General features: G+C 41.6%; 2 protein-coding genes across 13 annotated transcripts in view; one reads left to right on the top strand and one right to left on the bottom strand.

Annotated features, from left to right (window-relative positions):
• LOC118359768 (cold shock domain-containing protein E1-like) overlaps window positions 1-20213 on the top strand; it is a 31489-nt gene extending 11276 nt beyond the window's left edge. Inside the window, exons 2-22 of one of the 12 annotated variants that reach the window (XM_052482139.1) lie at window positions 827-1524; window positions 2364-2608; window positions 4448-4606; window positions 6188-6383; window positions 6794-6903; window positions 7668-7754; window positions 7824-7942; window positions 8094-8175; window positions 11383-11511; window positions 11808-11933; window positions 12056-12295; window positions 12541-12705; window positions 13908-14078; window positions 15378-15485; window positions 15634-15809; window positions 15928-16040; window positions 16156-16275; window positions 16406-16584; window positions 16788-16951; window positions 18501-18633; window positions 18732-20213. In XM_052482139.1, the coding sequence (XP_052338099.1) occupies window positions 2483-2608; window positions 4448-4606; window positions 6188-6383; window positions 6794-6903; window positions 7668-7754; window positions 7824-7942; window positions 8094-8175; window positions 11383-11511; window positions 11808-11933; window positions 12056-12295; window positions 12541-12705; window positions 13908-14078; window positions 15378-15485; window positions 15634-15809; window positions 15928-16040; window positions 16156-16275; window positions 16406-16584; window positions 16788-16951; window positions 18501-18633; window positions 18732-18779 (2751 nt within the window). In that variant the 5' untranslated portion in view covers window positions 827-1524; window positions 2364-2482 and the 3' untranslated portion in view covers window positions 18780-20213. Of the gene's footprint in view, window positions 1-826; window positions 1525-2363; window positions 2609-4447; window positions 4607-6187; window positions 6384-6793; window positions 6961-7667; window positions 7755-7823; window positions 7943-8093; window positions 8176-11382; window positions 11512-11807; window positions 11934-12055; window positions 12296-12540; window positions 12706-13907; window positions 14079-15377; window positions 15486-15633; window positions 15810-15927; window positions 16041-16155; window positions 16276-16405; window positions 16585-16787; window positions 16952-18500; window positions 18634-18731 lie in introns of all 12 variants that reach the window. The other 11 variants (XM_052482136.1, XM_052482138.1, XM_035738476.2 and 8 more) reach the window with 11 other exon arrangements.
• Window positions 20214-20460: 247 nt separating this feature from the next.
• Window positions 20461-23060, bottom strand: rassf11 (Ras association domain family member 11). The gene is made up of 3 exons (XM_035738489.2): window positions 22956-23060; window positions 22343-22452; window positions 20461-22218 (listed from the first exon to the last, which is right to left on the bottom strand). Exons 2-3 carry the CDS (start codon window positions 22443-22445, stop codon window positions 20828-20830), a joined length of 1494 nt encoding a protein of 497 aa, XP_035594382.1. The 5' UTR covers window positions 22446-22452; window positions 22956-23060; the 3' UTR covers window positions 20461-20827.
• Between the last annotated feature and the right edge of the window lie 287 nt (window positions 23061-23347).

Here is a 23347-nt window from a genome sequence, read left to right as displayed (position 1 = left end):
TAATTTCACTGAAACTTTGACTTCAAAGAGGTTCAACTGAGCGCTGCTGTCAATAAACAACTCTAGCCTGATTGCCAAGTAAGACCTATCCACTCCTTGGAATGAAATTTGACCCCTTTCACAACATTATTTTTGAACACTCTGGAAACCAGGTGGGGTGCCACCACATTGCGACATTGCCATGTCAGATTAGTTTTCACGTGGCCCTGTTCAGCCAATTGCATTGAGGTCAATAATGCCAGCAATGCCCAGCCATGGGGGTTGTCCCAAAAGCCAAACTTGGTGTGTCACTACTTCTTGTTACTGTGTATACAGTTAGCTTGAATGTTAGGATCATGACATAGTTCACATGATTACACACACCTCCCTGGTCAGAAACTGTGCCCTAAATATCAATATGATCAAAGATATGCACAGGGACCTGTTTATCCACAGGACTTGCACGTAGTCGGGCAGCTGAAGATGGTCTATCTTTAGGCCTGTTAGCCTGGGTGCAAAGAATCTGGAGTTTAATTCACATGAAAAGGAAATGACCCAGGGCACAAGTCCACAGGCAGCTTTAACTTTCTCATGTGAAGATAAAAACATTAAAGGTCCAATGCAGCTGTTTTTATTTATATATCAAATCATTTCTGGGTAACAATTACTGTGACTTGTGTACAATTTAAAATGGTAATAAAAAAAGAAACAAAGACCAATTTCTCAAGCAAGAATTTTTCGTTTCAGGCTTCACCCAGTTTTTATAGTTGTTTATTCACATCAGTAGGAAATATGTAGGCTACATTGATCTATTTTCAACTAATAGTGTATTTCTTTTTCTCAACAGTATGAAGTGAAACGGAACTGAATTTTTTTTTGTACTATCCGCAACTGCTTCTTCAAGTTCAGATCACAACGAAGAAACAAATTCAAGAGAAACATCCCAAAATGAACAAAGTCGCAACAACTCAATAAAAGGAAAGGCTCACTTCAAAGGAAAATATAGAAGCAAACAAAACGAAGAAACAACCAAAGACAAGATACACAGCTGCCCAATCGAAACACGCTCAAGAGAAACTATCCTTTGCCAAAATTGCAAACCCGAGAACATAACTGATCTGAGACCAGAAGTTTGTGCCTACTCAACAGCTTTGACAAAGCACACGTCCCAACGCTGCTCCCAGCCCTCCTCACCTCACCGCACCACCGACTCACCCCGGGGTGCTTAGAGGGCTGCTGTCTGCTAGTTTTTTTTCCTTCTCATCCCTTTAGCTGTCTCTCTTATCTCCTTGTGTTCTGTTCATTTTGTTGATTTCAAGCAGTGTTATTGTACCTGCGTTTGCCTACTTTTTTATTTTTTATATATGCAACTTATATGCAGAACTTGTGCCAGAAACCTGCAACAAATACGTGGGGTGTGTGTGTGTGTGTGTGTGTGTGTGTGTGTGTGTGTGTGTGTGTGTGTGTGTGTTTTGAAGAGAAGATCTGCAACATCTGCAAAGTCGTTAACGTTCAAGACCACACCTTTTAAGACGCCAAATCAAGGTAGGTCATTTTATTTTATTTTTTTACACACTTATTCCATAAATGTGTTGGGGCAGCTGAATTTCTATTGCAACGCTTAGTAGGATTTTGAAAAACTCTTTAGTTTATTTTTTATGGCGCATGTTTGAATGTGTCCGAGGTCTGTAAAGGCATCCTCTATATGCCCAGCCATCTTGTCCATCTCCAAAGAAATTTACACAAACTGAAAAATATCCTTTACCCCGCATGAGGCTTTCACTTATCTATACATATCAAGGACTGATTTTGATAGGACTCAATTGATAAACTATTCCAGCAGTTCACAAATGCATGTATCAAATTACATTTGATATAGATGTCATTTGAAATTAAATCTAAGAAGGGGAAAACATATGCTCCCAATTTCTACCCTGGTTCCCTGCTGGGCTGTCATAGGGCAGCAATGTAGATATTTATTTGACGATGAAAACAAATTATCCACTAAATGTCCCAGAAATCCTTCTTGACAAAACAATATGCTGCTCTTGTATAATTTTAACGAAGATGGTATTATTCTGTAACTTGCTTTGGGTCACTTGGTAACAAGCCATATTAATTGCACCAACTCTCGCAGAGAGATTTAGCGCAGTTGTGAAGTAGTTACTTTTTTCTTTTGTAGCCATAGGCGTACTTAATTTTGGAAGTTGTTTTTAGCAGGCTTTCCTCTGCCTCTTTATCCTACCCCTCTACCTGGTCCCATCTAGCCTTATGTTCCTTTGTCTCCTCACACCCACAGACCCTGTCCCATGATTGACACTTTGCTCACTGGCTGACCTTTTTGCCTCCTTTAAAACATTTTTTCCCCCTTTTCACCCTTGCAGACATCTACTGGGTGGTTTTAAAAAAAGAGGAAAAATAACTAGAAAAAGCAAGGCTTTCAAGCATACCAGTAATCAAGTACAACAAAGGGGTGGAGTTTGACTCAAGTTTATGGAAAAATATGGGCAGCCCCTGGAAAGGCTTTGTCGAGTTTACCTTGCCCGCGTCGCCGCCTGCCGCGTTCGTTAGCGCTGACCTGAGCAGCACCTCCCCCGTCGGACTCAGCCTGTCACCGTACGGCCGATCCGTAAGTTCCATCATCCCCACCACTTCCTCCCTCCGTCTTCTCCCCCCATCGAACACCCATTCACCCACCTTGTCCTGCCTCTCTGCTCTGACTGGCTTAACCATTCCATTCCTCTGGACTCCGAGACTATCTTTTGCTCAGGTGCAGTGTAGCAAGTACAGGGTGGTCTAAAGGTTACTGGGAATTTGGGTTTGTTTCAAATTCTGTTTTACCCACCACAATTTATGTAAATGAGGCTGTAAATGCTTTGTGACATGCCCCATGTCCCCTTAGATTAAAGGTGTGGGATATGGTTAGTGTTGTTTGTAATTTCCATTTTATGTAGACAATATAAACAAACTGTTTGATCAGTAACTTCTGTGTAGTGAAGACAGTACATAAGACATTTGATGAGACTTGGGACAATCTGTTTGGCATTCTTCCTCAAGTAATACTAGACTGAAATTAAGCAAATGTATAACCAAGAGAGGTTAGTTTGTAAGACGAGTTGATTTGGAACTGCGTGGAAACAAGGTTGCTTAATCTGAAATCTTAGGTATCAAAACAGCAAATCAAAACATTGAGGCCGGATCACTAACTACTAGTAAGTTCAACTCTGTTAGCATTGATGCTTTGCTAGGAAGGGTGTTTTTACAAACATTTTTGAGCTGTAGTTAGAATCAGTTCGATTATTTGTTACATTTGTATTTTTTTTTTTTTTGTCCGGTTGTTTTTGAAATGTAGTTAAACATAAATTATTGAACAAAACCACATGTCCATGCAAGTCCTTTGTTTACTGGACAAAATGCTTCTGTTAAATCCATCTATGATTATCATGAAGCATCACTTTTGTGTCCCAATTGTCATCGCTTTTTGAGGGAACCACAGTGCGTTGTTTTTTGCGCCCCCAAGTGTGGATGGTGTTCACACCAGGCCAAACGAACTGAACTAAGTGGGTAAGCGCACCAGAGTTCGGGAAAGACGACGCCAAACCCATTTGGTGTGAAAGCCCCCTAAGGTGACAAGGCTGCTCATGAACTGTTCATGTAACCAACTATTACCTTACTGTGTAGATTCACTTCTGTCTAACCAGTCATAAAAAATATTAATGCAAGTAGACCGCTGATTAGCCAGCTCAGCCAATGAGCCAACAAATAAAATCACAGTGAATTGCTTACTTACAAGCCCTTAACACATTTTTTCTTAACTGCATTGTTGGCTAAGTAAAAAAATAGATAAGTAAATTCAAATAATTAAAGAGCAGCAGTAATAAAATAATGACGTTCTGAGGAAATGGCAAGCATCTTTTAAACTGTCTGTCTGAGATACACATTTGAGGATGTGTTTTTTTCCGCCAAATAATACTTTGGCCACGAGTTTTGGATGAGTCAACAACATTATTTGGGCAGAATATTAACTTTAAAAAGTGAGATTAACTGGACAGTTGCACTTTATTTCAGGCAATAATAATGATATAGCATTTCACGAGTTTCCTTCCACTTCAGCAATTACAATGTTAAATGACCTCCTTCCTCTACCTTTTTGTTCCAACTGTCCATTCCTTCAAATATACTGAATGGCAAGTGCTTTCGTATTATTTTAGTTTGATGGGGATGCTAGGTCTCTGATAATTACTACATGTTTTATGGGTTTCTCTTATGGAATTCTGATTCTCAGGGTCAGTATCGATCAGTGTTTTTATTTGCCTCTCACTTTTACAGTTAAAGAAAGCTTAAGAATATAACTTAGAACTAGAACACTGAGGTGTAATGGAATGAAATCTGAGCTCATGGTTAAAACCACAGCTCCAAGTATCTCTGAATTCCCAAAATCTTTTGACTCTCCTCCCCATCCAACCAGTGTGACCCAGCCCTGACCCCACTGTCGGATATGGAGAGAGTGCACTCTGAACCCCCTTTGGCACGTAATACTGCCTCTGCCACCTCTGTGGTGGCTATCCCCCGCTCGTTCTCGGTTTCCCACAAAAAACACAAGCGGACACCCCTGTATCGGAGATCAGTAAGTGGGCATGTTGTGTGGGCATCGCATCGGTTGCACCCACAGTGATGGACAGCCCTGTCTGCTCCTGTGTTCTCCTTTGGTGACGTTTGCTAACCGCACGGTTTGATTGTTTTGCAGTGGCTCTTGATGACTGATTCTTGCTGTGCTTTGAAGTCATATTGTAGCATCCCAGTTCATCTTGACTTAATGTGCAAGTCAATGGAAGAAGGCAATGGTTTCTATAACCAACTGATTTTGCAGGTATAATGTTCCTAACTTTGTCAATTTAGGGGTGCTTGTGGATTCAGTTGTGATTGTAAAAAATGGAGTGAATAGAAGTGCATGCTTCTCTTGAGCCAACTAGAAATGACTACCGTGTGGCCTTTATTTGTAGTGAATTAGGGTTGGATGGTATCCAGCTTTCCATACCTTCATACCGTGCCTGTGCCATCCCGGCATATATGGTGTTACCACAAGGGGCTTTATTAAAAATTTAAAAAAATTAAATGCCACTTCTGGTTACAAGTACTAAAGAATCCCCATAGAGAATGCTAACGAGAGCATTGCAAACATTTTGTATAGTTTCTGACCTAAATTATACAAGTAACTCAAACGTTACTACATTAGTGTAGTAACACTACATTAGTATTAGTTATATTAGTGTGGTCCTTCTGTAGCTCAGTTGGTAGAGCATGGCGCTTGTAACGCCAGGGTAGTGGGTTCGATTCCCGGGACCACCCATACGTAGAATGTATGCACACATGACTGTAAGTCGCTTTGGATAAAAGCGTCAGCTAAATGGCATATATTATTATTATATTATTAGCAAACCAAATGCACAACTGCAGAGCATTTAGCACATTTTAGACAAGTTATAAGATATCTATCTTTAGTTGTGAATTTCAATATGTAAGTGGATCACCTGGCGCATGCTGCACGACAGTGAGTGACTATAGGCGCTGGTCTCTCGTCGTGGGCTTGTAAACAAACAGCGTGACTGGGGACAACCGTAAGAGACATAATGTGACTGGTGAAATGAAGAACGCAATGTTCTTTTATCTCCTAACGTATTGCACAAGTGTACTGCAGGTATTTACTTAAGTAACTACAAATATTCAAATGTTTTATATAAAATGTAAAAAAAATTAAACAGTATTGAAAACCATCCTGTAGCTTTTTCCAAATACTGCGGTATAGGGTATACCTCCCAAGCCTATAGTGAATAGTTTTCATGTCGATTCAGACCAATCTGGGGTTGGCCAAATGTGCTTCCCCTGGAATTCACAAGATAGGGACTGTCAGGTAACACCAGAAAGCTCTTTGGGTTAGTCTCTCCAAACTTTGGTTCAACCACCTGTCGGGAAGCACATTTTGGGTAGGGATTGGTCTTTGTAGATGTGTGTTCACTAAATCCATGTTCGAGTAAAATAGGTCCATTCTGTGTGTGTGGGAGTTTAATTTGTCAATTAATTGTTCTATCATACATTTACACAATCCCACTCATAAACTCACATCCGCTCTCAATCACAAAGAGCTGTGTTTTGACTGACCTTTTTGATTTGTTCAATGAGTAACATTCTCCGTTCTTGTTCTGTTTAGATGAGTTTTGACCCTGGCATGCTCCACAATGGGCACACTGCGTTTGCCAATGGCACAGCGGTGGGCATCAGGGAGACTGGCGTGGTGGAGAAGCTACTCACCTCCTACGGGTTCATCCAGTGCTCGGAGCGGCAGGCGCGCCTCTTCTTTCACTGCTCCCAGTACAACGGCAACCTGCAGGAGCTCAAGATAGGAGGTGAGAGGCCAGGGCTTCTTCTAGTCATTTACTAGTCTAGTCTCATCCACCAGCCTTCTACTAAACAACAACTTTTAGGGGTGGTTTCCCCAGACAGAGATTAAGCCTAATCCTGGACTAAAGCATTTAATTTGAATTCTACTTTTGAGTTTGTTTTTTAGTAAAGGACTATGCTTAATCTGTGTTTGGGAAACTGCTCCTTAATGTTTATCTGGTCAGAAATAAAAAAAATCCCCCTAAGATATCCTGGGAGCTGAGTGGTGACAATTGATTTCTGCCTCAGTCTCTTCACAAGATACTGTGGGTAGCCTTTAAGTCGATGGAACTCCATGAATGTCCAGTCAGTATTTGGTGTGGCGCACACATTTTCTCAAAACCTGTTTTTCTTACATCTCTCTCTGCCTCTCCAGATGATGTGGAGTTTGAAGTGTCCTCAGACAGGCGTACTGGCAAGCCCATAGCAGTGAAGCTGCTTAAGATCAAACCAGAGGTGCTTCCAGAGGAGCGCATCTCGGGCCAGGTGGGGCCAGACTCGCACGCCTCTCCATTTACTGTGCTGCATGGTTATATTCATCCAGTTAAGGAACACCATTTTACTTTTGGTTCTGTTCTTGTCCGTGTCACCTCAATGTTGGTGTTTGTCAGTTGGGTTTATGTTCAAGCTCATTGTAAATCTTTGTTCATTAATAGTTTCATAGATGCGTACATTCTTTATACTAAACCTTTTTCCCCAAGGATTTGAATCTAATTCTAAATCCACATTTTTCTTTCCATTATTTATGTTATTGTTAGTATCTCCGTTTGTCTGAAACACTAGGAATACCATCTGTTTCCATGGCGATTTACAATGGGCTTAACTTTCCTTGAAATACAATTTGTGTGGTGTTCAGGGGTGGAGGTGGGATTTGATGTTTCAACAAAATAGAAAATATAGAATTGTACATAGCATAAATCTTTATCCAGAAAGTCATTCAATTGAATAAGCTTGATTGGATGTAATATTTTGATATCCATTGAAGTCTTTTCTATTTGCCTTCTCTTCAATTTGGCTTCTCAAGCATTTCACATCTCATGCAGTAGTATCTACAGTATGTAGCCCTTTGCTTTCTTGATATACTTTTGAAAATCAACCAAAAATAAAATGTGTCTTTTCACTTACCTGATTATTTTAATGTATGCAATCTAATGAATTACAATGATTGTAGTTAGGTAATTGTGTTTGTCTGACTCACTAAATGCCATTCTTAACCATCTCCTCCCCATGTGGTTCTTTCTGTCCGTTAGGTCGTCTCAGCGATTCCTACTCACCTGGATGGCAAGTCTGCTCCAGGGCAGGTGCCCACTGGCAGTGTGTGCTATGAGAGAAATGGGGTAAGACTGTCAAATGGCCTAAAGAAAGATACTTGTCATGTCAAGGCTGGTAGTCAATGTAATGTAAAGTATGGATTCCTTCCCACGCAGGAGGTGTTTTACTTGACCTACACCCCAGACGACATAGAGGGCAACATGCACCTGGACACGGGAGACAAAGTCAGCTTCTACATGGAAACCAACAAGCAGTAAGTTTTTTTTCTTTAAGTGTCTTATTGTTTCCCAAACAAATAATCTTGCGTTTCACAATTTTTACAATGTTTGATTGCACAATACCTTAGCCCTTTTGCACAATACCTTAGCCCTTTCCTCATGCCTATCATCTTATGTGTGTTTCAGCACCGGTGCAGTCAGTGCACACAACATTGTCCTGGTTAAGAAGAAACAGATGAGGTGCCAGGGGGTTGTCTGTGCCACCAAGGTAAAGCCACACTACACTGTTGTGGATCCCTGGCTGGACATTGGCTAGTCTACCAGTGGCGGTTCTAGACCATTTCAACTGTGAGGGCCAAGCTGGGGCCAGTTGTACTGTTAGAGAGGCCAGTTACATTAGATGTTATTGTTGTCATATCGTTTTCTTCACTGCATTAGCAGGCAAAAGACCATGTTCATAATCATTCAACAATTTATTTGCATCTCCATTATAATTTTCATTTGCATTACATATTCAGTATCAGGTCACATCAACTGCATTCTCCGGTTTTTGTGTTTTTTTGCAAAAAAGATCAGCAAATTCAACTAGACTCAAGGCCTTTGCCCTCCTTGACTCAATACACCTAAATTGCTTAATCTGACATTGTGGACCTGAGAAGTTTTCACCAGCTTTAATGAAGAAAAACTCTGAGAAGCAGTACTAACAGGGTTTGAAACGGCTATCTTGCACAGTTTAAAGAGCTCAAAGAACTTCTTTATAAGGCTCAATGAATAATGCCAGCTCTACTACACTGGAGGGTCTCTGCATGCCACTCTGTATTTTCCTTTCTAAAATTCTTCTGAACTGATGTAGTTCATGCCCCAAGTCCTCAATATTTGATTCATACATTCTAGCAAATGGAAACAGGGACTTCTCTTTGAGAAACACATCACTTGTAGGGTTTGGATGTCATTCATTATGTCACATTTTTTGATAGGAAACCTTCTGTTAAGCTCATTGAGCATATGATCTAAAACAGGGTAGAAAAGGGTTGTATGAAAACTGCCCTTTTCTTGTTCTGAATCTGACCTCTGACCCACTGTACTGAGTACACAGTCTCCATTAAATTGAGCTTACCTTTTTTGTCGTTTTGCAGGGGGTGTATTGCAGTATCACGTTTGCTTCTCCAAACACTTTATGGAGTGTAACAAGGCACATAATGAATTGTAAATCTATCTGTGCAAGCAGACCTCGTGCCTCAACAGATCTGTCACCATTGTGTTCTTGGACTATGTCTTGCAAGACTCGCTTAATGGCAGGTAATCTATCAATAATAGTATGTAAAGCCATATATCGAGATGCCCAGCGAGTGTCACTTAGTCTCTGAAGCTCTGTAGGTGCACCTGGGTACATCTCTTTTTGTATGCTAAGCCATTTTTGATGCACATATGACCCAGATGTAAAGTCTTTCTAGTAAGGAGAAGAACTGTCCGACCTCAGGGACAGCTTTGACTGTATCCACTAAAACTAAGTTTAGACAGTGTGCACTGCAGTGGATGTAAAAGGCTTTGCTTGTTCTTTAATGTGTGCCTGGACGCCTGAATGCGTACCATTCATAAAGGAAGCACCGTCATATGCTTGGCCTACTAGGTTGTTTTTGTATTCAAGACCATGACTTTCTAATATGTGTATGATTTTGTCAGTAAGCCCTGCTGCATCTAGTCGATCAGCCCATTCAAAGTGGAGAAAGCTCTCATGGACAGCTCCTCTGAAATAGTACCTGAGTACTAGAGATATCTGTTCCTTTTTTTTAACATCTTTTGTTTCATCGGCCATTATGCTGAAGAGCTCACTGTCTTTCACTTCTTCTATCATTTTTGTTCGAACCATGTCTGCCAAACAACTCAGAACCTCATTCTGAATCTATTTGCTTGTGTATTTTGCATTATGAATGGAAGTCAACCTTTTTTTCACAGTTGTGTCATGCTTAGCTATTGTTTCTAGGATTGCCATGGAGTTCCCTTTATTATCTGACTCTGCAGACTCATCGTGTCCTCTTTGCAATGTTTTTGTGTGGCTGTAAGTAGTAGTACTTCTATTGTTTTGGTCCCTATTTTCTTGAAGCTGTTTGTTGTGTTCCTTGTTTAGGGCATTTACCAGTGTTGCATTACTTTTTACAGCTTTCTGATAGTCTCTCCATATAATCATTGCTTGTTTGTGCTGCTCAGACCTTGCATGAATTGCAAATCCCCCCTCTTTGTAAGTTGCCTTCTTCCAGTTGTTAAACCCAATTGTGAATGAAATACAGTCTCTGAGACTTTGGCGGGGCTAAAATGCCTGCAGGCGTAACCAAACAGTCTGATTTTTAAAAATATTTTTTTATTCAAGCCAGGGGTGGATATGGTGCCAGGTCGCCTTGAAGCTCCTCCTCCCGGCCCCATCAGAGTTCTTGGGTATATGTTCATCATTGGCTGCGCCAGTGGTTCCTCCTGGGATTTGCTGATGTCTGCCAAAGAAAAAAATATATAATTAAAAATATCTATTTGGGTAATTTTAGATATACCTTTGCCATCAGGCAACTTCTGAAATCCATCTGATATCTATATCACAAGCCCAATAGCATGTTAAATAAGAATTCATTTCAATAACAAATCGACTCATTTCTATACACCATATAAATTGACTAATTGCACTGCTTTAATAACCACAGATTTATTCAACATCACAAACCTGATGGTCCACTGCTTGTGGATGCACGAGGCTCCTCTGTTGGTGTCTCACTCTCAGCCTATACCTCAGCCTCAGTCTCTCCATCTGTCTCACTTTCCTGCTCTATGCCTTCACTCTCAGTCTCTCTCCAATGGATAAGTCTTCCTGCTCTCTCTCTGCAGGCTCTCTGCTCTCTCCACACCTGAACCATCTGTCTCACTGTCGGCCTTGTATTTTCTTTGGAAGAAGGACATGATGTCCTTTCTCTTCATTTTGGTGAAAACTAAAAAGCAAAAGCAACGTGGACCACGCTTATTAATTAATTTACTTAAAATAACTGACTTGCTAGGTAACTACCCTTTTTATGTCTAACCGTTTTACGTTACAATGCATTTACGGAGTGTGGTTTAAGTAAAACCACTCAGCACCATGGGTTTGTTGATCATATATTTGATCCTTTTTCATACTGCCACAAAGTAACAAACGGCCAGGTTAAGATAAGCTGATCTAATGTTACACTTCTGTAATGCATTTAATACAAATACAACATATTAACAATTTTACACACCTCTATATTTCATTTGTGCTTGAACTATAATATTAGTGCGGAATTTCTTACAACTTCTGAATAGAAAAAAACTTGCTGTTTTACTGTTGGGTTAAATGAGTGTTCCGCGTTGCCACTGTCTAATACCGGATGTAAAAAAAGAACGATAGCAAAAATGTTATGTAGTGTAGTCTACGTGCCTGATTATGCTCTATAACCCCTTGTGTTGTGTCTGGCAGGAGGCCTTTGGGTTCATTGAGAGGGCTGATGTGGTGAAGGAGATCTTCTTCCACTACAGCGAGTTCAAGGGCGACCTGGAGGCCCTGCAGGCCGGCGACGACGTGGAGTTCACCATCAAAGAGAGAAACGTAGGTGGCATCACATGGGACCGTTCTGGCAAAGTATCAAATATTAGGCCAGTATTGAATCATTGGAATCAAGTTGTTGTTCTTAACATGTTGGGGATTTGTCAAAGCAGGCTTAGGTTTAATGGCAGTCAATATGTCTCAATAGGAAAAGCCATTCAACAGAAATGATTCCTGCTCATGTATATGTTCTCTACACATATTGATGCCATAAGCCTGTAAAGATGCAAAATAATATCCTAATAGAGGAGGGAAAGCAACATTGAAGTAACTAAAGCATCTTGTTTTCTCTCATTTAGGGGAAAGAGGTGGCTACTGACGTGAGGCTGCTCGCCCAGGGGACAGTCATATTTGAGGACATCAGCATCGAGCAGTTTGAAGGCACTGTTATCAAGGTCATCCCTAAAGTTCCAACCAAGAACCAGGTCAGAAACTTAAACCATACCCCTATGCTCATAAGTAACCTGAGTGTTTGGTATTTACTGAATCATATAGATTATTTTGATGAAAATTATAAATCTTTTAAAATTGTTCCTCCCCATTTCAGAATGATCCACTACCAGGCCGCATCTGTGCCAGGATCAGTTACACAGACAAGGAGCTCCTGTTTGGTGAGAAGGACACCAAGTCCAAGGTGACCCTGCTGGAAGGCGACCATGTGCAGTTCAACATTTCCACGGACCGTAGGGACAAGCTGGAGCGGGCCACCAACATCGACATCCTGCCTGATACCTTCCACTTCACCAAGGAGTCCCGTGAGATGGTAAGGACCCTGAGGAGATCCATGGTACGCCCTCTAGTTCATTTGAGGAAGCTTGTTTGTGGGGTTTTAATTGAATATGGCAACCTAGTTAAATTATCTGATGTTAGTCCATATTCCATACTGATGTGTAAATCCTACAAAATGCATGAGCAGAAACCTGGATTGGAACTTTTCAACATTGTATCTGCGGTGCACTGTCCTTTAAATGTTATAGAGTCTACAGCATCTCTGCTGTGGTAACGGCTCTCCCTCTCCTCTCTGTCCTATAGGGTGTGATCGCTGCCATGCGCGACGGCTTTGGCTTCATCAAGTGTGTGGACCGGGATGCCAGGATGTTCTTTCACTTTAGCGAGGTCCTGGAGGAAAGCCAGCTGCACATCTCTGACGAAGTCGAGTTCACCGTTGTGCCCGTGAGTCCAGGGAAAAAATCCATGGTCCGTTTTTCAACATAAAAATCTTGTCTTTTAATTCCTTTACTCTCGCCTGCCCTCTTTCTGTCCATCTTCAGCGGTTGTGTTAGCGTTCTGAAATCTACATTTTCGAAATGGAGACCATACAAAAAAATCTGCATTTTAAATCATTTCACTTTTGTTTTTATATTAAAAGTAGTGGATTTTTTTCTTTTTCTTCTCTTCAATAGTGATCAGGGACTTGCAACTATAGTTTTCCTTCACAGAAAATTTGTGCAACACATTTGGCAGAAAAAGCTTAATTTTCATCAGATTACAACAGAAGTGCAGCGCTATTTGGCTAGCAGTCAAACAAGTAAATGTAACTGACAATGAATAAGCTAAGTCTTTTATTTTACGATGCATGTCTGTTGATCATAGGAAATGTAGCTGGCTACATTCTTTCTAATGTTTTGGTTGAAGTTAATGTTGCATTTTACCAGAGACAAGTAGGCTACAATGAGGAAAGTACAGGAGAAAAGTAATTACACATGAGTAAGTCTTCTGATATAATGCCCATTTGTGAATTCTCATCCAAGTGGAGAAGTGCAACTAAAGCACAAACGGAAGGGTCTGTCAGAGTACCAAACGTGTACATGTAGTGGTTTTAGAATTTTGGACCGTTGGCATTCATGCTTTTCGAATTCTCTACGCAGCGCTGCAACTGCCAACACATTCCAATGAATAGAGGTTGCGGCGCTTTGGTTGGGAATTGTGGGGAATTGCGCATTCGGGCTCTATGTCCCCGTGGCTGGTGGTCTTGGATCCATGCATCTATGTGACAATGGGTTGCTGGACTGTCGTTTCCTAGTGTCTGTGATTTACGCTTAAGTCTGTCGAGCAGAAATTACAATAAGAAGCATTTTAGATCTGTATTTACAAAACGCAGCAAGATATTTCTTCTATGCGTTTTATCTTTTTTGTTGTGAAAAACACAGAATTCTGCTCTTCCAAGGGTGTTACTTTAGTAGGGAACTCTTGCTTTAGGAATGAACATGCAGTCAATTGTTTTAAATATTAACAATTCTCACTCTTTGAACCCATTCAAATTTCCTAGGCACATTGTTCAAAATATATTTTGGTCTCTGGCTACCTCCACAATATAATCCAGACAATCTCAATGAGAGCTTTAACGAACACCATCACTAATTGAAAGGGGTGTTTTCTCCCACCACTCTCCTGTGCAGGACATGCTGTCTGCCCAGAGGAACCACGCTGTGCGCATCAAGAAGCTGCCTAAAGGCACAGTGTCCTTCCATACCCAGTCTGAGCAGCGCTTTGTGGGTGTGGTGGAGAAGGAGGCCACGGCAGCCATCACCAACAACAAGAGCGCAAGCCCCAGCAAGGCCAAAGAGAAGGTACGAGAGCACCCAGGGGAGCACTAGAAAGCCCACAGCAACATTGTCAACTTTTGTCCCTTTTTTGTTTTGTCTTTCTTCCCTGCCTGATTTTTCTTTTACATTTATTTCCCCGTTTCCCTCGCCTCCTAGTCTGATCAGTATTGAAATTGAAAACCTCTCCGAGACGACACACACACACACACACACACACACACACACACTTCCCATTGTGTTTGCACATTTTTCAGACCACCGATTTTTGATGACCCCTCTTTTAGTTCTAATTCTCCTCTTTGCTTTCTCCTTTCACCCTTTCCCCCTCATGCTACTTCTCTCCATTAGAAAAAAGACAAGGTAGGCGTTCGGTCTGCATGATGCCATCACCCTGATCAATGCTTTATTTATGCCAATACGCCCGTTCTATTGAATTGTTTTCCTACGGGGTTGACACAAACTGCGGCACAGTACTAACCACTTGTTTTGGATAAGTCTCCTCAAATTGGCTAGATCTAACATTGATTTGCCAGAGTTTTTACATGGCTACCGCGAGAAGCTCCCCTTGTTATCTTAAATTCACAATGATTTGTTTTTTACTCGCTCTTTTTCATATTTCGGCACACATGCATAGTTGACATGTACGCTCAAATAGGTAGTCTGAATGTGTATATTTATCTTATTTCTCAAGGCTAAAATAGTAGAAAAGGTTAGTGGTGTGGGTCTATGTCCTGCTAAATGTGCTCCTCACCCAAGAGTTGACAGCATGGTTTCAGTCCACTAATTAAACTTTAAATCAATTCCTCTGTAAAAACACTTCACTTTTGAAGTCATGCTATTTGCTTTACTAGTTCCTAAGGAGATAGGACATTCAACACTTTGTACAAAGGTGTTGATTTCACACAGTTAAGGCTAATGCTAACCAAATACTACCAGGGGTGCTTTGGAATGTGTGCCAGTCATCTGCACAATTAGCTTTTCAAGGACTTGCTACTGCCTCTGATTTACTCCAAAGCTTATCAAAGATGCATTCCTCCTTTCCTCTGAAGTAATCACTGATCTGCACTGGCTTGGATGAATTATTATTATTATTTTTTCCCCCTACCCATTTACTTTCACCTATCCAGCCTGTTCAGATCAGTAATACAAAACAAATGCCAGGAATGGTGCCTTTTCCTCTCTGGAAGTATTTTAACATTTCCCAATGCTCAGAACCACAGTAGGGTGCTACAGTTCAATGCCTGAGTTCTGGAGAGAAGAGCATTAGCCAACCTTTGACTGGAACTGCCAGTCTAATCAGTTTGCTGGTATGTCTTCCTGTAGGAAGCAGAAGAGGGAGTGATTTCTTATGAGGACTGTGGAGTGAAGCTGACTGTGTCGTACCATGTCAAAGATCTGGAGGGAGCTGCCCAGCCACAGGCAGGAGACAAGGTACTGAAAACCAGTTTACAAGTTAAACCAGTAAAACAAATCAACACTGGATCAAATGTGCTTTGTCAAAATGGCAACGTACCAACTCCAAAAATACATCCCGCAGTTGGTTGTTTCTATTTGGTGTAAATCCAACCTTGTCTTCAAGGTGGAGTTCTCCATCAATGAGGTAAAGAGGACAGGCCAGCAGAGCGCGGTCACCATTAAGATCCTCAACCGCACAGTCAACACCAAAAGGCTGCTGGGTTACATCGCCACGCTGAAAGACAACTTTGGGTTCATTGAGACGGCCAATCACGATCAAGAGATCTTCTTTCACTACAGGTACAACTATTCAAGATAGGCAAGCTACAGTGTAAAATATGTTGGTTGTTGGCACATCAGATGTGTCCAAAAGGGGAGGTCCCAAGTTTTTCATACTGCCTGTATCTCTCTGTACCAGTGAGCTGTGTGGAGACATGGAGAACCTGGAGCTGGGTGACACTGTGGAATACACCCTGTCCAAGGGCAAAGGAAACAAAGTCAGTGCTGAGAAGGTTATGAAGATGGCAGCAGGTAGGCAAGACAATGCTCTAGTCATTTGTTTGATTTTGCGCTACAGTATGCTCTATAGTGAAGCATTTCTATATTAGTCATCAGTGTCTATGCTAATGGTGTGCTGTTATTGCAGTGAATAGTGTGGGACAGGATGTTGGTGAGGCGGTGATGCTGGGAAAGGTGGTGCGCCCTCTGCGTAGTGTGGACCCGTCGCAGACAGAGTACCAGGGGCTCATCGAGCACTCAGAGGAAGGCGAGTCCCCACTGGCAGTGGAGGGTTATGTCCATCAATTCAATGTTTTTACTCCTGCACATACTCTACAATAACCAAATGGCTAAAATGACCATTCCTCTTCTCCCACCTTGTCCCTCTAACCATTCAGAGGGCATGAAGGGCCAGAATTACTCATTTGGCATCATGGGCATGACAAACAAGGCAGACTGTCTGCAGAAAGGAGAGCTGGTGAAGTTCCAGCTGTGCACAGTGGCCCAGACAGGACAGAAGATGGCCTGCAACGTTGTCCCCCAACGCAAAGCCTTAGTGGAGTGCGTCAAGGACCAGGTATGTGATCATGATTGTTGAAACGGGTGCAGGCACACATTATTTAATTGCCTTTCAAAATAATACTTTATAGAAGTATTTTTCAAGTTTGCTAAGGAAACTTAATATGACGAAATAAGGACGTATAATTGTTGGACTTTCTTAGTGTGGCTACCCATGTTGAGTGCTATGCCTATTTAGTCTGTAATGTCTTGTCTCCCCAGTTTGGTTTCATCACATATGAAGTTGGTGAGAGTAAGAAGCTGTTTTTCCATGTCAAAGAGGTGCAGGATGGCTTGGAGCTCCAGACTGGAGATGAGGTGGAGTTCTCAGTCATTCTCAACCAACGCACAGGGAAATGTAGTGCCTGCAATGTGCGCAGAGTCAGGTAAAGACTGCAGGGGGGTGTACCAAGTACCCATGAAGTGGGCCCCCTCAATCTATACACAATACCCGATAATGACAAAGCAAAAACAGGGTTTTAGAAATTCTATGTATAAAAAATGTATAAAAAACTGAAATCGCATAAGTATTCAGACCCTTTACTCTACTTTGTTGAAGCACCTTTGACAGAGATTACAGCCTTGAATCGTCTTGTGTATGACGTTACAAGCTTGGCAGACCTGTATTTGGGGAGTTTCTCCCATTTATTCTCTGCAGATCCTCTCAAGCTCTGTCAGGTTGTATGGCGAGTGTTGCTGCACAGCTATTTTCAGGTCTCTCCAGAGATGTTCTGGCTGGGACATTCAGAGACGTATCCCGAAGCCACTCCTGCGTTGTCTTGGCTGTGTGCTTAGGGTCATTGTTCTGTTGGAAGGTGAACCTTCTCCCCAATCTGAGGTCCTGAGCAGGTTTTCATCAAGGATCTCTCTGTGCTTTGCTCCGTTCATCTTTGCCTCCATGCTGACTAGTCTCCCAGTACCTGCTGCTGAAAAATATCCCCACAGAATGATGCAGCCACCACATGCTTCACTGGAGGGATGGTTCCAGGTTTCCTCCAGACATGACGCTTGGCACTAAGGCCAAAGAGTTCAATCTTGGTTTCATCAGAACAGAGAATCTTGTTTCTCATGTTCTGACAGTCTTTAGGTGCTGTCAGAAGGGCTGATTGGTGGAGTACTGCAGAGATGGTTGTTCTTCTGGAAGGTTCTCCCATCTCCACAGAGGAACTCTAGAGCTTTGTCAGTGACCATCGGGTTCTTGGTCACCCCCCTTACCAAGGCCCTTCTCCCCCGATTGCTTGACCTGGCAGCCTGCTGGGAAGAGTCTTGGTGGTACCTAACTTCTTCCATTTAAGAATAATGGAGGCCACTGTGTTCTTGGAGACCTTCAGTGTTGCAGAAATGTTTTGGTACCCTTCCCCAGATCTGTGCCTTGACACAATACTGTCTCAGAGCTCTACGGACAATTCCTTCGACCTCATGGCTTAGTTTTTGCTCTGACTTACACTGTCAACTGTGGGACCTTATATAGACAGCTGTGTGCCTTTCCAAATAATTTCCAATCAATTACATTTACCACCGGTGGACTCCAATCAAGTTGTAGAAACATCTCAAGGATGATCAATGGAAACAGGATGCACCTGAGCTCAATTTCGAGTCTCATAGCAAAGTGTCCGAATACTTATGTAAATAAGATATTTATGTTTTTTATTTTTTTATAAATTTGCAAACATTTCTAAAAACCTGTTTTTGCTTTGCCGTTATGGGGTATTGTGTGTGTATACTAAGGGGGGGACTACTTAATCAATTTTAGAATAAGGCTTGTAAGGTAAGTATGGAAAAAGTCAAGTTGTCTGAATACTTTTTGATGGCACTGTAAATAAGTTAAATTTAACCTCAAGCCACCAGATTTACTAGTCATGTCTCATTTATGACCCAGTTATCCTAGACGGTATAGTGTTGGTTAAAAGCCATCTTGTTTCTTTACCCCCACAGTGAAGGGCCTAAACCGGTGGCAACCCCCCGTCCCGATCGTTTGGTCAACCGGCTCAAGAGTATCACCCTGGATGACTCTAGCGCCCCCCGCCTAGTCATTGTGAGACAGCCCCGTGGCCCTGACAACTCAAAGGTACACACATTTGGTAGCAAAATGCTATATAATAGGTTCTGATTTATATTTAATGTGTGTTAAATGTGTTGCTTATAATGTCTTTGTTTTGTACCTAGGGCTTCAACGTGGAGCGGAAGACTCGTCAACCGGGTGTAATTGACTGAACAGTATATACCCCGTCTGGAATAGGTGGGCCCAGATTTAGAAATACAATCCCAGAATGGAGAACAACAATGGAAAGGGAATTTTGTTGTCTTGCAGAAACATGCTCTTACACACATACATACTCTTGACAGGCACACAGAAATAAGCATGTGTAACACCTCTCCCTGTTCCATCACCTGCAATGGAACCCTCTCATTCCATTTGTTCCCTGCCACCCACATATGTACTTGATACGGTTTCATACTGCAGTATACATTGCAGGTTTCTCTTCTGAGTGTGTGTGTGATTGTTGTGCATAAGGTGTTTTAGAAATGGTAGAAGTTACAGAGGATTTGTTTTAAAGGGTTTCTGCTCCCCTTAAAATCAGAGTGCTGGTTGTGTGGCATTGTCTTGTCCTCATCTTTGCTGAATCTGCTTAAATGTCTGGAATTCTGCACCTGCAACCTGTTGTGTATGTGGATATGTGTGAGTGTGGGCATGTATTAGAGCTCACCTGCTTCTTCCATTTGCTCTCCCTCATTTAAGGAAACAAAATGATTCTCATTTGCCAATGGTTTCCACTATGCTTTCCTACAAAATGCATAAAGCAAAGTTCCCTTCATAAGGAGGATCCTGTTTTTCATATGTGTGGGCTAAAACAAGGAGGCTATTTCTCTGCTCGGTTTTTTGAGCAGTTTTGAAACACTTTATCCAAGAGCTGGAGTGAAAGCATGGTGTTGTGTGTTGTGATGTATGTGAATGTTTAAGTGACTATGATTAGGATTTACTTTGACAAATCTGGAGCATTTCAATACCTTTTCAGTATTCACACGCTCCATAAGCAATTTCCCCAGGTGCAGAATTCCTAATGGCATCTTATATCCAGCAGTTATTTTATACAATGTATTCTCTTTTTTTTTTTTGCACATATTTCTTTTTTTGTTCCATTGAATCTCTATCTGCTAATTAATAAAATGAAGTAAAAATAAGGTGCCTAAAAACTACAAAGAAAACAAAAAAATTAGATGTATCCTCTGACCCCAGCCAACCGCCAAAATATTAACAACAATCTTGGGATGGCTTTTTTTTTCTAGTAGAAATAATACTGGTCTGCATCCCAAATACCTGTGGGTGGAAATATACTGTATGTAATGTGTGCTTTTTTCTTAGTGAAAGATTAAAACATCACAATATAACAAAAATACATTTTACTTAAGTAAAATAGGGGGAAAAGTTAAAGTATTAGAATTAATCTTAAGGATCAGGATATCTATTATTGTGCTTTAGTGGCATTGGTGGGTGATCTGTTGTGCCTGAATGCACATATGGGAGTTAGTCTAAATGAATTTAAACTGGCGATCACTGGGTTCCTCCTGAACTGCATAGAGGCTCTCCTATGTACTTTTGTTAATGGTCTTGAATGAAACAATTGAATTAAAGTTTTATGAAAATTACATGTGGTGTTTGTCTTTATTTAAAAGAAAATCCAGGCAGTTGAATCTTTTTCTTAATATATAGTTTGTAGAATGTATTTTACTCAATGGCAGTAAGATACTTATTTAAAATGTTTTCTTTGTATAGGCTTGAAAATATCATTTGACAGTGCAGTAAAAAGGAAATGCTGTCCTTACCTCTTTTCAAACCAAGGTGCCTGAACAGTGGAACAAAATTAAGATTTAAAAGATATTAAGAAACTCTTGGTAGGACAAATATTTAGCCTTTTTATTTTTACAGAAACAGAACAGTCAGTATAGAAATGTGAAACTGCAAACAAATCATGTATTTATTATGGATCCCTATGGCAGCAGCTACTCCTCCTGGGGTCCAGCAAAACCAAGGCAGTTTATACAATTTTAAAAACATTACATTACATTCACATATTTCACAACACACTGTGTGCCCTCAGGCCCCTACTCCACCATTAACACATTTACAGTACAAAATCCATGTGTACGTGTGTGTATGCATGTCTGTGCCCATGTTTGTTGCCTCACAGTCCTCGTGGAACGCTAAGGCTTTATTGTGTTTGGTTTTTACAGATAAGTTTCTGTTTTTCCTCAACCTCTTTTCAAACTCTGGTGCTGCCCAGATGTATCATTATTTCAGAGATATGCACAACCCTCGGTTGTGTTTCTGGATTTGGACTCTGAGCTTCAGACCAGCATGTCCACCAGTCCCTTAGCTGACTTGCCCCTGAGGGCCGCAATTCCTTGATCTGGTTTGGAAGAACTACAGCATGAGAATGACTGGTGTCCACTCTGGGCGCAAACTTCCTGTCAGTATTTACCACACTGACTGTAAGAGATCTTGATTGATTCAGGGCCTCATTCAGCCTTGTCCACCCTGCAGCAGCAGGAGATGTGGCATCTTGGCTTGGAACGTTCACTTGCTCCTCTTGAACAGTTCTCCTGTCCCTTGAAGAATCAAGACCTTGCATTTTGCGTTTGTACTCTTCTAACTTTGCCTTACACTCCACAGCTTTCACCTTCATCTCCAGGAACTGTTCCTGCAAGTCCTTCTCATATCCCTCCTCAGCCTTCAGCTCATTTTTCCAAAATTCCAGGTGCTCTGCCTCCTCCACTATCTTTTGCTGGGCCTCTTGGTCAGCTTGCCTGGCCTTTCGTTGCTCCTCCAGATCATGAATTTGGCTATCCGTGCAGGTTATTTGGACCTGCAACTCTTTCAGACTAGCCTGTTGGATAGCAACTAGTGCTCTTAACTTCCTTTTCTCATCAACCATCTTAAGGGCACTGGTTGGATTCTGCTGGCCCTCAGCTTTTATCTTTGCCATGCTAACCTCTGGGTGTTTCTTAACATGTTGGATATCATTACCTTCATCAGAATTGAAAAGGTTACTTTTCTCTCTGTCCCTGCCCTGGTCTCCCATGCAGCAGGAGATTCGCTGGTGCTCAGTGGACTTAGCACTCTTTTCTCTAAATTTGCTCTGCAAAACCCCTGGAGTGGAGGGATCCTTGGCAACAGTGACCGTAACATTCAGGGAACAACCATCCCTTCTAACCGTGTCCATCCTGCTACCCTTTTTGCGGCCTGATTGGTTCACTGTGCCCCTTCCTATGCTCTCCAGCCATCCCCAAGCCTCCTCCATCAGGGTCAGGGACTTTCTTTTGGGCTTTTTTGGTTCTTCCGGTCGCTGTTCGGCCTGTTGCCGCAGGCACGATAAGGGAGGTAGGCTTTGACGGTGTAAACTAAGCCCACCGCTAACCCTTTGTACCTTGCCCCCAGCATCTGCTCTCCTAAGCTGAGGGCCAGCCTCGTATCTGCCGCCTTTCCCTCTGCTAGGCCCTTCCCAGAGGGATGGCCCATTGTGCAGCAGGGTGAGCTGGATCTCTCTGGCCTGCTGGCCGTACTTCTCAAGAGACTCCAGAAGCCGTTCATTAGGCGTCATATTTCGCTCAAACTCTTTGAATTTCTCCTGAAGTGTGTAGCGCCCAGGACGACCTAAGCAGAGGGAGATAATTAGGATGAATTTATTACCTGAAAAGATTGATTTGTATGAGAAATCAAGTAAAGTATACAGTGAAATGAGACCCTAAAATGTAAATGCCGCCAGATGTGTACTCACCAAGGGATTGAGCCAAAGCTATGACTACTTCCTGGCATGTGGTTTTCTCAGTAACTCCACAGACAACACGTGGGACTCCCTCCACTGATACCTTAACCTCCATTCTTATTCTGTATTCAGAAAATTAAGGGATGAAAACAAAAATGAAGTGTTACTGTAGGTGCTGATATCTCTAGGTAAGAGCCTCCATTACTGTACAAACAGAGGATGTGGTGGGGACAGACTAATGACCCTCATTACCATTCTCTGTAAATAGTTTGTCTGCTCACTGTCTTGGCCAGCTTTGTGTCTTGAGGGCAGTCAAAATGACATATTTGTACGTTTAATGCAATCATCGAGTTGGAATTTACAATATTTTCAAATAATGCTTAACGATACTCAAGGATGTAAACAAACAATTCATATATTGAGGGTAAAACTTAATAGTTGTATAAAATGTTATCAAAGGCATTAATGAACAAAGCATCCAGTTGCCAGCAAAATTCACCTATTTGGCGTCAAAAGAAGATGGTTCGAAGTTGGACATTTTCTCAAGATAATTGTAATAATCCGTTGGTTCCGATGCCAGAATATCACATGCATAGATAGACTGTGAATAAAGTTCGCTACCTACCTCTTAGATCCGATGCTGGGAGCCGTCCACTATACTGAAGGCACAATGCTCTGAAAGGGATGGAAACGGTCTTGTGAGGAGCACCGTGGAGTGAGTAAGGCCAATTTGAATTCCCTTGGGTAACTACTACTGCAGGGAAGTTTATTATCCCACTCCTCTCAAAAAAAGATTGAGGGCTGATCTGTGTGAAAATTGCACAGATTAGACTCGGAAAGTTTATCAGTAGGTTTGCTATATTTATGGTTAAAATGGCATTTTGTTTGTCTTTTACGATACTTGAATACAATGGATAAATTGACAACTTTGTATGCATTGTGTTATTTATTTTCAAAATGGCATTGTTGCGTCAAGAAAAATAAATAGTCTAATTTGGGTGTAAATTAAATCCAAGT

The sequence above is a fragment of the Oncorhynchus keta genome, chromosome 27 (assembly GCF_023373465.1).
Source record: "Oncorhynchus keta strain PuntledgeMale-10-30-2019 chromosome 27, Oket_V2, whole genome shotgun sequence".
NCBI classification, from domain to species: domain Eukaryota; kingdom Metazoa; phylum Chordata; class Actinopteri; order Salmoniformes; family Salmonidae; genus Oncorhynchus; species Oncorhynchus keta.
This window is presented reverse-complemented; position numbering and strand designations above follow the sequence as displayed.